Here is a 15,000-nt window from a genome sequence, read left to right on the forward strand (position 1 = left end):
ACAGCTCTAGGCTGGTGTTCATTATGGAGGGGACAGCTCTAGGGTGGTGTTCAGTATGGAGGGGACAGCTCTAGGGTGGTGTACAGTATGGAAGGGACAGCTCTAGGGTGGTGTTCATTATGGAGGGGACAGCTCTAGGGTGGTGTTCATTATGGAGGGGACAGCTCTAGGCTGGTGTACAGTATGGAGGGGACAGCTCTAGGGTGGTGTTCAGTATGGAAGGGACAGCTCTAGGGTGGTGTTCAGTATGGAGGGGACAGCTCTAGGGTGGTGTTCAGTATGGAGGGGACAGCTCTAGGGTGGTGTTCATTATGGAGGGGACAGCTCTAGGGTGGTGTACAGTATGGAGGGGACAGCTCTAGGGTGGTGTTCAGTATGGAGGGGACAGCTCTAGGGTGGTGTTCAGTATGGAGGGGACAGCTCTAGGGTGGTGTTCAGTATGGAGGGGACGTTGTAGAGAAGGATTATGGCTGTATGAGTTTAATATGAACTTTGACTTGTGTAATAAAATCTGGTGTGTGTGTGTGTGTGTGTGAGAGAGAGAGAGAGTGTGTGTGTGTGTAAGAGAGAGAGTGTGTGAGTGTGAGTGTGTGTGTGGTTCTCTGTGCTGATGTTGGGATTCAGTGATAAATGATTTATGAACTGAAATGGATTTTCTGCAGTTATAAACCTGTCTCTCTCACTCTCTGTCTCTTTCTCACTCTCTGTCTCTCTCTCACTCTCTGTCTCTTTCTCACTCTCTGTCTCTGTCACTCTCTCTCTCACTCTCTGTCTCTTTCTCACTCTCTGTCTCTGTCACTCTCTCTCTCTCTCACTCTCTGTCTCTCTCTCACTCTCTGTCTCACTATCTGTCTCTCTCTCACTCTCTGTCCCACTATCTGTCTCTCTCTCACTCTTTGTCTCTCTCTCTCACTCTCTGTCTCTCTCTCACTCTCTCTCTGCCTCTCTCTCACTCTGTCTCTCTCTCTGTCTCTCTCTCTCTGTGTCTCTCTTTCACTCTCTCTCTGTCTCTCTCTCACTCTCTGTCTCTCTCTCAGTGTCTCTCTTTGTCTCTCTCTGTGTCTCTCTTTCACTCTCTCTCTGTCTCTCTCTCTCTCTCAGTGTCTCTCTCTGTCTCTCTCTCAGTGTCTCTCTCTCTCTTCCTCTTTCTCACACTGAGTGCAGCAGTTTCAGTTCCTCTTCAGTTCAGTGTGTATCAGACGGTCAGGAGCACAGTAAGAAGCTTACACTGTGTGTTCCTGAAGTGTGTGTTCTGTGGTGATCTGGTGTGTGATGTGTGTGTGTGTGTGTTTTTAATTTAGTGTCAGTCTGGCGGAGAATAATGAAAGATCTCAATCTGACTCCTAATCCTGTGTGTGTGTGTTTCTGTAGAGAAGTGTGTGTGTGTGTGACCATGCTGTGCAGACTCCGCGCAAGTGTGAGGCCGTGGGTGAGTGTGTGTCGCTGGGCTCACACTAAAGAGAAAGGGAAACCTCTGATGCTCAACCCCCACACTAACAAGGTAAACACACACACACACACACACACTTACACACACACACACACACACTTCAGTTAGAGTCTGGAAACTCCTAAAGAGCCGTTCAGGAGGAAGCTTTTTGCTGAGTCATTTCTCTGATAACTTCCAGACTAACAGAACTGTGTGTGTGTGTGGAGGGGGCTGTTAGGGTCAGTCTGCTATTGGTCCCCTCCCTCACTGTGTAGCTCTGCCCCCTATTGGGTCTGATCAGAGTGTATTTCAGTGCTTTTAATAATCAGTAATAATCAATGGGGTGCAATGGGGGGATCCACACACACAGACTCTGCGCATAATAGAGAACAACAAAGTAGTAGTACTGCTGAGTGTGTGTGTGTGTGTGTGTGTGTGTGTGTGTAGGGCATGGCGTTCACTCTGAAGGAGAGGCAGATTTTGGGGCTGCAGGGGCTCCTCCCTCCGAAGATTGAGACTCAGGACATCCAGGCCATGCGCTTTCAGAGGAACCTGCGCAAGATCTCTGACCCCCTGCAGAAGTACTACACTACCCACAATCCTCTCTAAACTCCCGCTAACCCAGAGCTACCTCTGCTAAAAGGAATTAGCTGTGCATGCTGCACTATGAAAGAGTGTGTGTGTGTGTGTGTGCGCGCGCGCAGGTATATCTACCTCATGGGGATTCAGGAGCGTAATGAGCGGCTGTTTTACCGCGTGCTGATGGAGGACATCGAGGCTCTGATGCCGATCGTGTACACGCCCACCGTCGGCCTCGCCTGCACGCAGTACGGACACATCTTCCGCAGACCCAAGTGAGTGACAGTCGCCCCCCCCCCCCCCCCCCCCCAGCTCAACTGCGTTCACAGTTTAGCACAGGTTCTAGATAACAGTGAGCTCCTGAAAGCACTCTGTTAGAGATCAGGCTCGGTTCTCACTGGACTCGTCCGTTCCAAATCTTGCAGCTGTTCCATTTAGGCTCCACTCAATCGTCCAGACACATCAGACTGGAACTGCTGCACCATTTAAGGTGGAATGGACGTTTCAAATGAGCTCGCTAATTAACAGTGCTAACAGCGCTAACAGAGCTAACAGTGCTAATGGTCTTTTTTAGGGGGCTGTTTATCTCCATTATGGACCGAGGACACATTCGCTCCATCCTGGACAACTGGCCAGAAACCAACGTGAAGGTACACTCACACAAATACACACACACACACACATTAAAAATGTGCATATTTAGCTGTTGGCTAGTGCTGAGTGTGTGTGTGCGTGTGTGTATTCTGAAACTGAAGCTCCAGATGTGTGAACATGGACCCTGATTGCAGACTAAAGGGGGTTAATTTACTAAACCAGTTTAGTCCCAGTCTAAACCAGTTTAATGTAGAGTAAAGATTTCAGTTTCACCTAGTTCATAGTTTCAGTGGGCAGTGAGAAGTGTGTGTGTGTGTGTGTGTGTGTGTTTATCAGGTGCAGAGAACCACATGACTGAGCAGCTGTTTCCAATAATGTGAGTGTATGATCTTATGCACTCAATCTCTCTCTCTCTCTGTCTCTCTCTCGCTCTCTCTCGCTCTCTTTGTCTCTGTCTCTCTCTGTGTGTCTCTTTCTCTCTGTGTGTTTCTCTCTCTCTTTCTGTCTCTCTCTCTCTTTCTGTCTCTCTTTCTGTCTCTCTCTGTCTCTGTGTCTGTCTCTCTGTCTCTCTTTCTGTCTCTCTCTGTGTCTCTCTCTCTGTCTCTCTCTCTCTCTCTCTCTGTCTCTTTGTCTCTGTCTCTCTCTCTATCTCTCTCTGTCTCTTTTTCTCTCTCTCTCTCTCTCTCTCTGTCTCTTTCTCTCTCTCGCGCACGTGTGCTCGGTGCAGGCGGTGGTGGTGACAGATGGCGAGCGAATCCTGGGATTGGGGGATCTGGGTGTGTACGGAATGGGAATTCCGGTGGGAAAACTGTGCCTTTACACAGCCTGCGCCGGCATCCGGCCAGAGAGCTGTTTACCCGTGTGTATCGACGTGGGAACAGATAACCAGGTCAGCTTACACACACACACACACACACACACACACACACATACATACATACATACATACATTCTGCACTGATTAATTGTTTAGATAGAACTAAACTGCTGTAGGCGGAACGGGCGGGGCGAAGCTGCTGTAGGCGGAATGGGCGGGGCTAAACAGCTGTAGGCGGAATGGGCGGGGTTAAACAGCTGTAGGCGGAATGGGCGGGGCTAAACTGCTGTAGGCGGAATGGGCGGGGCGAAGCTGCTGTAGGCGGAATGGGCGGGGCGAAACAGCTGTAGGCGAAATGGGCAGGGCTAAACAGCTGTAGGCGGAATGGGAAGGGCTAAACAGCTGTAGGCGGAATGGGCGGGGCGAAACAGCTGTAGGCGGAATGGGCAGGGCTAAACAGCTGTAGGCGGAATGGGAAGGGCTAAACAGCTGTAGGCGGAATGGGCGGGGCGAAGCAGCTGTAGGCGGAACGGGCGGGGCAAAGCAGCTGTAGGCGGAACGGGCAGGGCTAAACAGCTGTAGGCGGAATGGGCGGGGCTAAACAGCTATGTGTGTTTTAATCAGACGTTACTCAGGGACCCGTTCTATATGGGTCTGTACCAGCGGCGGGACCGCTCCCATCGCTATGACGACCTGATAGATGAGTTCATGGAGGCGGTGGTGGATAAGTACGGGCAGGACACACTCATCCAGTTTGAAGACTTTGGGAACCACAACGCGTTCCGCTTCCTGAAGAAGTATCGCCAGAAGTACTGCACCTTCAACGATGACATACAGGGTAAGACAGCCACACACACAGCCACAAACCCCCACACAGCCACACACACAGCCACAAACCCCCACACAGCCACACACACAGCCACAAACCCCCACACAGCCACACACACAGCCACAAACCCCCACACAGCCACACACACAGCCACAAACCCCCACACAGCCACACACACACAGCCAAACTTGGGTCGCTGTATGTCCACCTTTATTCATAGTGGCTCTTTATAGAAAGCTCCATTACTAAAACTGCTATTGCTTTACTGTATGTGTGTGTGTGTGTGTGTGTGTGTGTGTGTGTGTGTGTGTGTGCATGAGCAGGTACTGCATCAGTAGCCCTGGCTGGGTTGTTGGCAGCGCGGCGTGTGGTGGGGAAGCCAATCACAGAACACACTGTACTGTTTCTGGGAGCAGGAGAGGTACACACACACACACACACACACACACACACACACACAGTGTACAATCAGCTCATTGAAATGGGTGCCCTGATTAAACCCTGCTCAACCCTGATTGGTTGGTTCAGGCTGCCCTGGGCATCGCTAACCTAATCGTCATGGCAATGATGGAGGAGGGGATGTCTCAGGCGGAGGCTCGGAAGAGGATCTGGATGTTCGATAAGTTCGGGCTGCTCGTCCAGGTGAGAGAGAGTGTGAGGATGTCACAGGTGTGTGTGAGTGATGCAGGTAAAGGTGTGTTCTGTCTGGGTCACATCTCACACACCGACAATAACTCAAACATCAGCGGATTAATGCAGATGTGTGTGTGTGTGTGTGTGTGTGCGCGCGTGCGCAGGACAGGGAGCAGCCCACTGACAGTAATCAGGAGGCATTTGTCCACTCCAGTCCAGGGGAAGGGGTGAAAACGTTCCTGGATGCTGTGAACGTCCTCAAGCCTACAGCCATCATCGGTGAGTTCACCAGGTGTTTGTGTGTACCTCTTTCCTGTTAGGGTGTGTGTGTGTGTGTGTGTGTCTCACTCTCTGCCGCTGTATTCAGGGTGTGTGTGTGTGTGTGTGTGTCTCACTCTCTGCAGCTGTATTCAGTTTGTGTGTGTGTGTGTCTCACTATCTGCAGCTGTATTCAGGGTGAGTGTGTGTGTGTGTGTGTGTCTCACTGTCTGCCGCTGTATTCAGGGTGAGTGTGTGTGTGTGTGTGTCTCACTGTCTGCCGCTGTATTCAGTTTGTGTGTGTGTGTCTCACTATCTGCAGCTGTATTCAGGGTGAGTGTGTGTGTGTGTGTGTCTCACTGTCTGCCGCTGTATTCAGGGTGTGTGTGTGTGTCACTGTCTGCAGCTGTATTCAGGGTGTGTGTGTGTGTCTCACTCACTGTCTGTAGCTGTATTATGGGTGAGTGTATGTGTGTGTGTGTGTGTGTCTCACTATCTGCAGCTGTATTCAGGGTGAGTGTGTGTGTGTGTGTGTCTCACTGTCTGCCGCTGTATTCAGTTTGTGTGTGTGTGTCTCACTATCTGCAGCTGTATTCAGGGTGAGTGTGTGTGTGTGTGTGTCTCACTGTCTGCCGCTGTATTCAGGGTGTGTGTGTGTGTCACTGTCTGCAGCTGTATTCAGGGTGTGTGTGTGTGTCTCACTCACTGTCTGTAGCTGTATTATGGGTGAGTGTATGTGTGTGTGTGTGTGTGTGTGTCTCACTGTCTGCCGCTGTATTCAGGGTGAGTGTGTGTGTGTCTCACTGTCTGCAGCTATATTCTGTGTGTGTGTGTCTCACTGTCTGTAGCTGTATTCAGGGTGAGTGTGTGTGTGTCTCACTGTCTGCCGCTGTATTCAGGGTGTGTGTGTGTCTCACTGTCTGCAGCTATATTCAGTGTGTGTGTGTGTGTGTGTGTGTGTGTGTGTCTCACTGTCTGTAGCTATATTCAGTGTGTGTGTGTGTGTGTGTGTGTGTGTGTGTGTCTCACTGTCTGTAGCTGTATCAGTGTGTGTGTGTGTGTGTCTCACTGTCTGTAGCTGTATTCAGGGTGAGTGTGTGTGTGTGTGTGTGTGTGTGTGTGTGTCTCACTGTCTGCCGCTGTATTCAGGGTGTGTGTGTGTCTCACTGTCTGCAGCTGTATTCAGTGTGTGTGTGTGTGTGTGTCTCACTGTCTGCCGCTGTATTCAGGGTGTGTGTGTGTCTCACTGTCTGCAGCTGTATTCAGTGTGTGTGTGTGTGTGTGTCTCACTGTCTGCAGCTGTATTCAGGGTATGTGTGTGTGTGTGTCTCGCTGTCTGCAGCTGTATTAAGAGTGTGTTTGTGTGTGTGTGTTTGTGTGTTGGTGTGTCTCTGTCTGCAGCTGTATTCAGGGTGTGTGTGTGTGTTGGTGTGTCTCACTGTCTGCAGCTGTATTTAGTGTGTGTGTGTGTGTGTGTTTGTTGGTGTGTCTCACTGTCTGCAACTGTATTCAGGGTGTGTGTGTGTGTCACTGTCTGCAGCTGTATTCAGGGTGTGTGTGTGTGTGTGTACTTCTTTCCTGTCTGCAGCTGTATTCAGGGTGTGTGTGTGTGTCACTGTCTGCAGCTGTATTCAGGGTGTGTGTGTGTGTGTACTTCTTTCCTGTCTGCAGCTGTATTCAGGGTGTGTGTGTGTCACTGTCTGCAGCTGTATTCAGGGTGTGTGTGTCTCACTGTCTGCAGCTGTATTCAGGGTGTGTGTGTCTCACTGTCTGCAGCTGTATTCAGGGTGTGTGTGTGTGTGTCACTGTCTGCAGCTGTATTCAGGGTGTGTGTGTGTGTGTGTGTGTGTGTCACTGTCTGCAGCTGTATTCAGGGTGTGTGTGTGTCACTGTCTGCCGCTGTATTCAGGGTGTGTGTGTGTGTCACTGTCTGCAGCTGTATTCAGGGTGTGTGTGTACTTCTTTCCTGTCTGCAGCTGTATTCAGGGTGTGTGTGTGTGTGTCACTGTCTGCAGCTGTATTCAGGGTGTGTGTGTGGGGGGGTCACTCTCTGCAGCTGTATTCAGGGTGTGTGTGTGTGTGTGTGTGTGTGTCTCACTGTCTGCAGCTGTATTCAGGGTGTGTGTGTGTGTGTGTGTGTGTGTGTGTGTGTGTGTGTGTCACTGTCTGCAGGTGTGGCTGGAGCTGGACGGCTCTTCACTCATGATGTCATCAAGACGATGGGCTCTCTGAATGAACGGCCAATCATTTTTGCCCTCAGTAACCCGACTGCCAAAGCCGAGTGTACTGCAGAGGACGCCTACAGCCTCACACAGGTATACACACACACACACCTGTACACAGATGTACTATATAGATATGATCAGTAAAACAGTAGTAGCGTTTGATCAATTATGTAAATGAGGTGTGTGTGTGTGTGTGTCAGGGTCGGTGTTTGTTTGCTAGCGGGAGTCCATTTGGTCCCGTTTCTCTGGAGGACGGCAGGATCCTGACTCCCGGGCAGGGCAACAACGCCTACATATTCCCAGGTAATCAGCACTGCAGATTTCGAGGAGGGGGGCGCTTTGGGCGCTGCACCTTAGCACTAAACGTGTGTGTGTGTGTGTGTGTGTGTGTCTGCAGGCGTGGCTCTGGCTGTGATCCTCAGTGGAGTTCGACACATCAGTGATACAGTGTTCCTGGAAGCTGCGAAGGTAAACAGCTACACTAGAGAGCGTTGTGCGGGAGAGGAGAACGTTCTAGAAGGTGTATAGCACTTTAACATATGTGTGTGTGTGTGTGTGTGTGTGTGTGTGTGTGTGTGTTAGACTCTGGCGGGTCAGCTGACTGACGAGGAGCTGTCTCAGGGCCGGCTGTACCCCCCCCTCTCCAACATCAGAGAGGTCTCTCTGCAGATGGCTGTCAAGGTGAGTGAGTGTGTGTGTGTGTGTGTGTGTGTGTGTGTGTGTGTGTGTGTGTGTGTGTGTGTGTGTGTGTGTGTGTATACACATGCAGGCATAGGTGTAGGTGTGTGCTAAAACAATATATTTGATGTGTGTGTGTGTGTGTGTGGGCTCGTGCAGGTGGTAGAGTACCTGTATATGAAGGGGATGGCATTCCGGTATCCGGAACCGGTGGATAAGGACGCGTACGTCAGATCCATCATCTGGAACACCAACTACGACTCCTTCCTGCCGGACCTCTACGACTGGCCTGGCGTCTCACACACTCCTCTAGTGGACTAGACCTACACCCTACACCCTATACCCTTCACCCTTCACTCTAAGCCTTAGTGGTGAGTATGGGTCTGTGGGCTGGTTTAGTCTTTAGTCTTGAGCCCCAGCTGAAGAAGAACCGAACAGAGAGAAGAGAACCAGTGTGTGTGTTAGTAGTGGAACACTCCCCAAACCTGTTTATTCCTTCTGTATTTCAGAGCAGATTATCCCCGTATTTGCTCTCCACTGTGTGTGTGTGTGTGTGTGTGTGTGTGTGTGTGTGTGTGTGTGTGTGAGGGTTGGGACAGGGTTAGGACCAAAAGTATTTAGACACAGGGCTGGATGTGGGAGTTAAAAGTGCACACTGATTAAAAGGCACTGATTATTAACACACACACACGTACACACCTACCTGTCTACCCCAGTGAGGTCACAGCCCAGCCTGGTGTTTCTCCATTTCTCAATAAAAGCTGAATTTCTCTCAGAGTGTCTCTGGGTGTCTCTGTTCTCCACACGGTGGCGCTGTAGCATCACCTCACACACACATCCTATACCCCCCTGAACACATCCTATACCCACCTGAACACATCCTATCTCACCCTGAACACATCCTATCTCCTCCCCCTGAACACATCCTATCTCCCTAAACACATCCTATCTTCTCCACCTGAACACATCCTATACCCACCTGAACACATCCTATCTCCCTAAACACATCCTATCTTCTCCACCTGAACACATCCTATACCCACCTGAACACATCCTATACCCCCCTGAACACATCCTATCTCCACCTGAACACATCCTATCTTCTCCACCTGAACACATCCTATACCCACCTGAACACATCCTATACCCCCCTGAACACATCCTATCTCCTCCACCTGAACACATCCTATCTTCTCCACCTGAACACATCCTATACCCACCTGAACACATCCTATACCCCCCTGAACACATCCTATACCCCCCTGAACACATCCTATCTCCTCCACCTGAACACATCCTATCTTCTCCACCTGAACACATCCTATACCCCCCTGAACACATCCTATACCCCCCTGAACACATCCTATCTTCTCCACCTGAACACATCCTATACCCACCTGAACACATCCTATACCCCCCTGAACACATCCTATCTCCTCCCCCTGAACACATCCTATCTTCTCCACCTGAACACATCCTATACCCCCCTGAACACATCCTATCTTCTCCACCTGAACACATCCTATCTTCTCCACCTGAACACATCCTATACCCACCTGAACACATCCTATACCCCCCTGAACACATCCTATCTCCTCCACCTGAACACATCCTATCTCACCCTGAACACATCCTATCTCCCTAAACACATCCTATCTTCTCCACCTGAACACATCCTATACCCACCTGAACACATCCTATACCCCCCTGAACACATCCTATCTCCTCCACCTGAACACATCCTATCTCACCCTGAATACATCCTATCTTCTCCACCTGAACACATCCTATCTCCTCCACCTAAACACATCCTATACCCCCTGAACACATCCTATCTCCTCCACCTGAACACATCCTATACCCCCCTGAACACATCCTATCTCCTCCACCTAAACACATCCTATACCCCCTGAACACATCCAATCTCACCCTGCACACATCCTATCTCCTCCACCTGAACACATCCTATCTCTTCCACCTGAACACATCCTATACCCCCCTGAACACATCCAATCTCACCCTGAACACGTCCTATCTCCTCCACCTGAACACATCCTATCTCCTCCACCTGAACACATCCTATACCCCCTGAACACATCCTACCCCCTAAACACATCCTATCTCCTCCACCTAAACACATCCTATACCCCCCTGAACACATCCAATCTCACCCTGAACACATCCTATACCCCCCTGAACACATCCAATCTCACCCTGCACACATCCTATCTCCTCCACCTGAACACATCCTATCTCCCCTGAACACATCCTATACCCCCCTGAACACAACCTATTTCCCTGAACACATCCTACCCCCTAAACACATCCTACCCCCTAAACACATCCTATCTTCTCCACCTAAACACATCCTATACCCACCTGAACACATCCTATCTTCTCCACCTGAACACATCCTATACCCACCTGAACACATCCTATCTTCTCCACCTGAACACATCCTATACCCACCTGAACACATCCTATCTCCACCTGAACACATCCTATACCCACCTAAACACATCCTATCTCCTCCACCTGAACACATCCTATACCCCCCTGAACACATCCAATCTCACCCTGAACACGTCCTATCTCCTCCACCTGAACACATCCTATCACCTCCACCTGAACACATCCTATCCCCCCCTGAACACATCCTATCCCCCCCTGAACACATCCTATACCCCCCTGAACACAACCTATCTCCCTGAACACATCCTATCCCCTGAACACAACCTATCTCCCTGAACACATCCTACCCCTAAACACATCCTATCTTCTCCACCTGAACACATCCTATACCCCCCTGAACACATCAAATCTCACCCTGAACACATCCAATCTCCTCCACCTGAACACATCCTCTCTCCCCCTGAATACATCCTATCTCCTCCACCTGAACACATCCTATACCCACCTGAACACATCTGATCTCCCTCTGAACACATCCTAACCCTAAACACATCCTATCTCCTCCACCTGAACACATCCTGTCTCCCCCTGAACACATCCTATACCCCCTGAACACATCCTATACCCCTAGAACACATCTGATCTCCGCCTGAACACATCCTATACCCACCTGAACACATGCTATCTCCCTGAACACATGCTATCTCCCTGAACACATCCTATCTCCCTGAACACATCTCATCTCCCACTGAACACATCCTATTCCCCCAAACACATCCTGCCTCTCTGAACACATCCTATACCCCCTGAACACATCTTATACCCCCTAAACACATCCTATACTCACCTAAACACGTCCTATCTCCCCCCGAACACATCCTATACTCACCTGAACACATCCATACCCCCGAACACATCCTATCTCCCTGAACACATCTCATCTCCCACTGAACACATCCTATCTCCCTGAACACATCTCATCTCCCACTGAACACATCCTATTCCCCCAAACACATCCTGCCTCTCTGAACACATCCTGCCTCTCTGAACACATCCTATACCCCCTGAACACATCTTATACCCCCTAAACACATCCTATACTCACCTAAACACGTCCTATCTCCCCCCCGAACACATCCTATACTCACCTGAACACATCCATACCCCCTGAACACATCCTATCTCCCCCTGAACACATCCTATCCCCCCTGAACACATCCTATCCCCCTGAACACATCCTATCCCCTGAACACATCTGATCTCCCCCTGAACACATCCTACCCCCCTGAACACATCCTGCCTCTCTGAACACATCCTATACCCCCTGAACACATCCTATACCCCCTAAACTTATCCTATCCCCCCTGAACACATCCTATACCCCCTGAACACATCTTACACCCCCTAAACTTATTCTATCCCCCCTGAACACATTCTATTCCCTCTAAACACATCATATCTCCCCCTGAACACATCCTATCTCCCTGAACACATCTGATCTCCCCCTGAACACATCCGATCTCCCCTGAACACATCCTATACCCCCTGAACACATCTTATACCACCTGAACTCATCATATCTCCCCTGAACACATCTTATACCCCCTAAACACATTCTATCTCCCCCTGAACACATTCTATCCGCCTGAACACATCCAGTCTCCCCCTGAACACTTTCTATCTCCCCTGAACACATTCTATACCCTCTAAACACATCCTATCTCCCCCTAAACACATCCTATACCCCGTGAACACATTCGATACCCACCTGAACACATCCTATACCCCCTGAAAACATTCTATACCCTCTAAACACACCCTATATCCCCCTGAACACATTCTATACCCCCCCTGAACACATTCTATCCCACTGAACACATCCAGTCTCCCCCTGAATACTTTCTATATCCCCCTGAACACATTCTATATCCCCTGAACACATCCTATACCCCTGAACACATTCTATACCCCCTGAACACATTCTATACCCCCTGAACACATCCTATCTCCCCCAGAACACATCCTATACCCCCTGAACACATTCTATATCCCCTGAACACATCCTATACCCCTGAACACATCCTATACCCCCTGAACACATTCTATATCCCCTGAACACATCTTATACCCCCTGAACACATTCTATACCCCCTGAACACATCTTATACCCCCTGAACACATCCTATACCCCCTGAACACATTCTATATCCTCTGAACACATCCTATCTCCCTGAACACATTCTATATCCCCAGAACACATTCTATACCCCCTGAACACATCCTATCTCCCTGAACACATTCTATACCCCCTGAACACATCCTATACCCCCTGAACACATTCTATATCCCCTGAACACATTCCATACCCCCTGAAAACATCCTATCCCCCTGAACACATTCTATACCCCCTGAACACATTCTATACCCCCTGAAAACATCCTATCCCCCTGAACACATTCTATACCCCCTGAACACATTCTATACCCCCTGAACACATTCTATATCCCCTGAACACATTCTATACCCCCTGAACACATTCTATATCCCCTGAACACATTCTATACCCCCTGAACACATTCTATACCCCCTGAACACATCCTATACCCCCTGAACACATTCTATATCCCCTGAACACATTCTATATCCCCTGAACACATCCTATACCCCTGAACACATCCTATACCCCTGAACACATTCTATATCCCCTGAACACATCTTATACCCCCTGAACACATTCTATACCCCCTGAACACATCTTATACCCCCTGAACACATCCTATACCCCCTGAACACATTCTATATCCTCTGAACACATTCTATATCCTCTGAACACATCCTATCTCCCTGAACACATTCTATATCCCCAGAACACATTCTATACCCCCTGAACACATCCTATCTCCCTGAACACATTCTATACCCCCTGAACACATCCTATACCCCCTGAACACATTCTATATCCCCTGAACACATTCCATACCCCCTGAAAACATCCTATCCCCCTGAACACATTCTATACCCCCTGAACACATTCTATACCCCCTGAAAACATCCTATCCCCCTGAACACATTCTATACCCCCTGAACACATTCTATATCCCCTGAACACATTCTATACCCCCTGAACACATTCTATATCCCCTGAACACATTCTATATCCCCTGAACACATCCTATACCCCCTGAACACATTCTATATCCCCTGAACACATTCTATATCCCCTGAACACATCCTATACCCCTGAACACATCCTATACCCCCTGAACACATTCTATATCCCCTGAACACATCTTATACCCCCTGAACACATTCTATACCCCCAGAACACATCTTATACCCCCTGAACACATCCTATACCCCCTGAACACATTCTATATCCTCTGAACACATCCTATCTCCCTGAACACATTCTATATCCCCAGAACACATTCTATACCCCCTGAACACATCCTATCTCCCTGAACACATTCTATACCCCCTGAACACATCCTATACCCCCTGAACACATTCTATATCCCCTGAACACATTCCATACCCCCTGAAAACATCCTATCCCCCTGAACACATTCTATACCCCCTGAACACATTCTATACCCCCTGAAAACATCCTATCCCCCTGAACACATTCTATACCCCCTGAACACATTCTATACCCCCTGAAAACATTCTATACCCCCTGAACACATCCTATACCCCCTGAACACATTCTATATCCCCTGAACACATTCCATACCCCCTGAAAACATCCTATCCCCCTGAACACATTCTATACCCCCTGAACACATTCTATACCCCCTGAAAACATCCTATCCCCCTGAACACATTCTATACCCCCTGAACACATTCTATACCCCCTGAAAACATCCTATCCCCCTGAACACATTCTATACCCCCTGAACACATTCTATACCCCCTGAAAACATTCTATACCCCCTGAACACATTCTATATCCCCTGAACACATTCTATACCCCCTGAACACATCTGATCTCCGCCTGAACACATCCTATCTCCCTGAACACATCCTATCTCTATCGCCCTATGTCCAGCAGAGGGCGCAGATCTGCACTTTCACGTGCAGTGTTCCAGTCTTGTGTGGTTTAGTCCAGTTTGTGTGTGTGTGTGTGTGTGTGTGTGTGTGTGTGTGTGTGTGTGTGTGTGTGTGTGTGTGTGTGTGGTGATAAAGAGCTTCGGCTCTGACTCGCCCTCTCGATCGGGATCAGTGGTAGATTAGTTATGCCTGGGGTTTCGAGGGGAAACGGCAGAACTGCGCCATCTGCTGTCCGGGCCTGGAATCACCCGGTTCATTCAGTGGCTGCGTCCCAATTGCATATTTATTAACGCCGCCTCAAGCGGAAGGAGTCATATTCCGGATAGTCGACTCCAGCGAAAGGAGTCATATTCCGGATAGTCGACTCCAGCGGGAGGAGTCATATTCCGGAGAGTCGACTCCAGCGAAAGGAGTCATATTCCGGAGAGTCGACTCCAGCGGGAGGAGTCATATTCCGGAGAGTCGACTCCAGCGAAAGGAGTCATATTCCGGAGAG

The 15,000-nt window shown here is 49.4% G+C and overlaps 1 protein-coding gene across 2 annotated transcripts in view; it reads left to right on the top strand.

Moving 5' to 3' along the window:
- The window catches only part of me2 (malic enzyme 2, NAD(+)-dependent, mitochondrial), a 10,467-nt gene extending 1,650 nt beyond the window's left edge, over positions 1-8,817 (top strand). The window contains exons 2-16 of one of the 2 annotated variants that reach the window (XM_072671870.1): positions 1,038-1,214; positions 1,372-1,501; positions 1,877-2,010; positions 2,134-2,283; positions 2,583-2,658; positions 3,330-3,491; positions 4,044-4,257; positions 4,572-4,669; positions 4,777-4,890; positions 5,046-5,160; positions 7,312-7,454; positions 7,565-7,667; positions 7,762-7,832; positions 7,947-8,045; positions 8,202-8,817. In XM_072671870.1, the coding sequence (XP_072527971.1) occupies positions 1,394-1,501; positions 1,877-2,010; positions 2,134-2,283; positions 2,583-2,658; positions 3,330-3,491; positions 4,044-4,257; positions 4,572-4,669; positions 4,777-4,890; positions 5,046-5,160; positions 7,312-7,454; positions 7,565-7,667; positions 7,762-7,832; positions 7,947-8,045; positions 8,202-8,363 (1,749 nt within the window). In that variant the 5' untranslated portion in view covers positions 1,038-1,214; positions 1,372-1,393 and the 3' untranslated portion in view covers positions 8,364-8,817. The remainder of the gene's footprint in view (positions 1-1,037; positions 1,215-1,371; positions 1,502-1,876; positions 2,011-2,133; positions 2,284-2,582; positions 2,659-3,329; positions 3,492-4,043; positions 4,258-4,571; positions 4,670-4,776; positions 4,891-5,045; positions 5,161-7,311; positions 7,455-7,564; positions 7,668-7,761; positions 7,833-7,946; positions 8,046-8,201) is intronic. The other variant, XM_072671871.1, reaches the window with a different exon arrangement.
- Positions 8,818-15,000: the final 6,183 nt, after the last annotated feature.

The sequence above is a fragment of the Salminus brasiliensis genome (assembly GCF_030463535.1).
Source record: "Salminus brasiliensis chromosome 20 unlocalized genomic scaffold, fSalBra1.hap2 SUPER_20_unloc_1, whole genome shotgun sequence".
Lineage (NCBI taxonomy): Eukaryota > Metazoa > Chordata > Actinopteri > Characiformes > Bryconidae > Salminus > Salminus brasiliensis.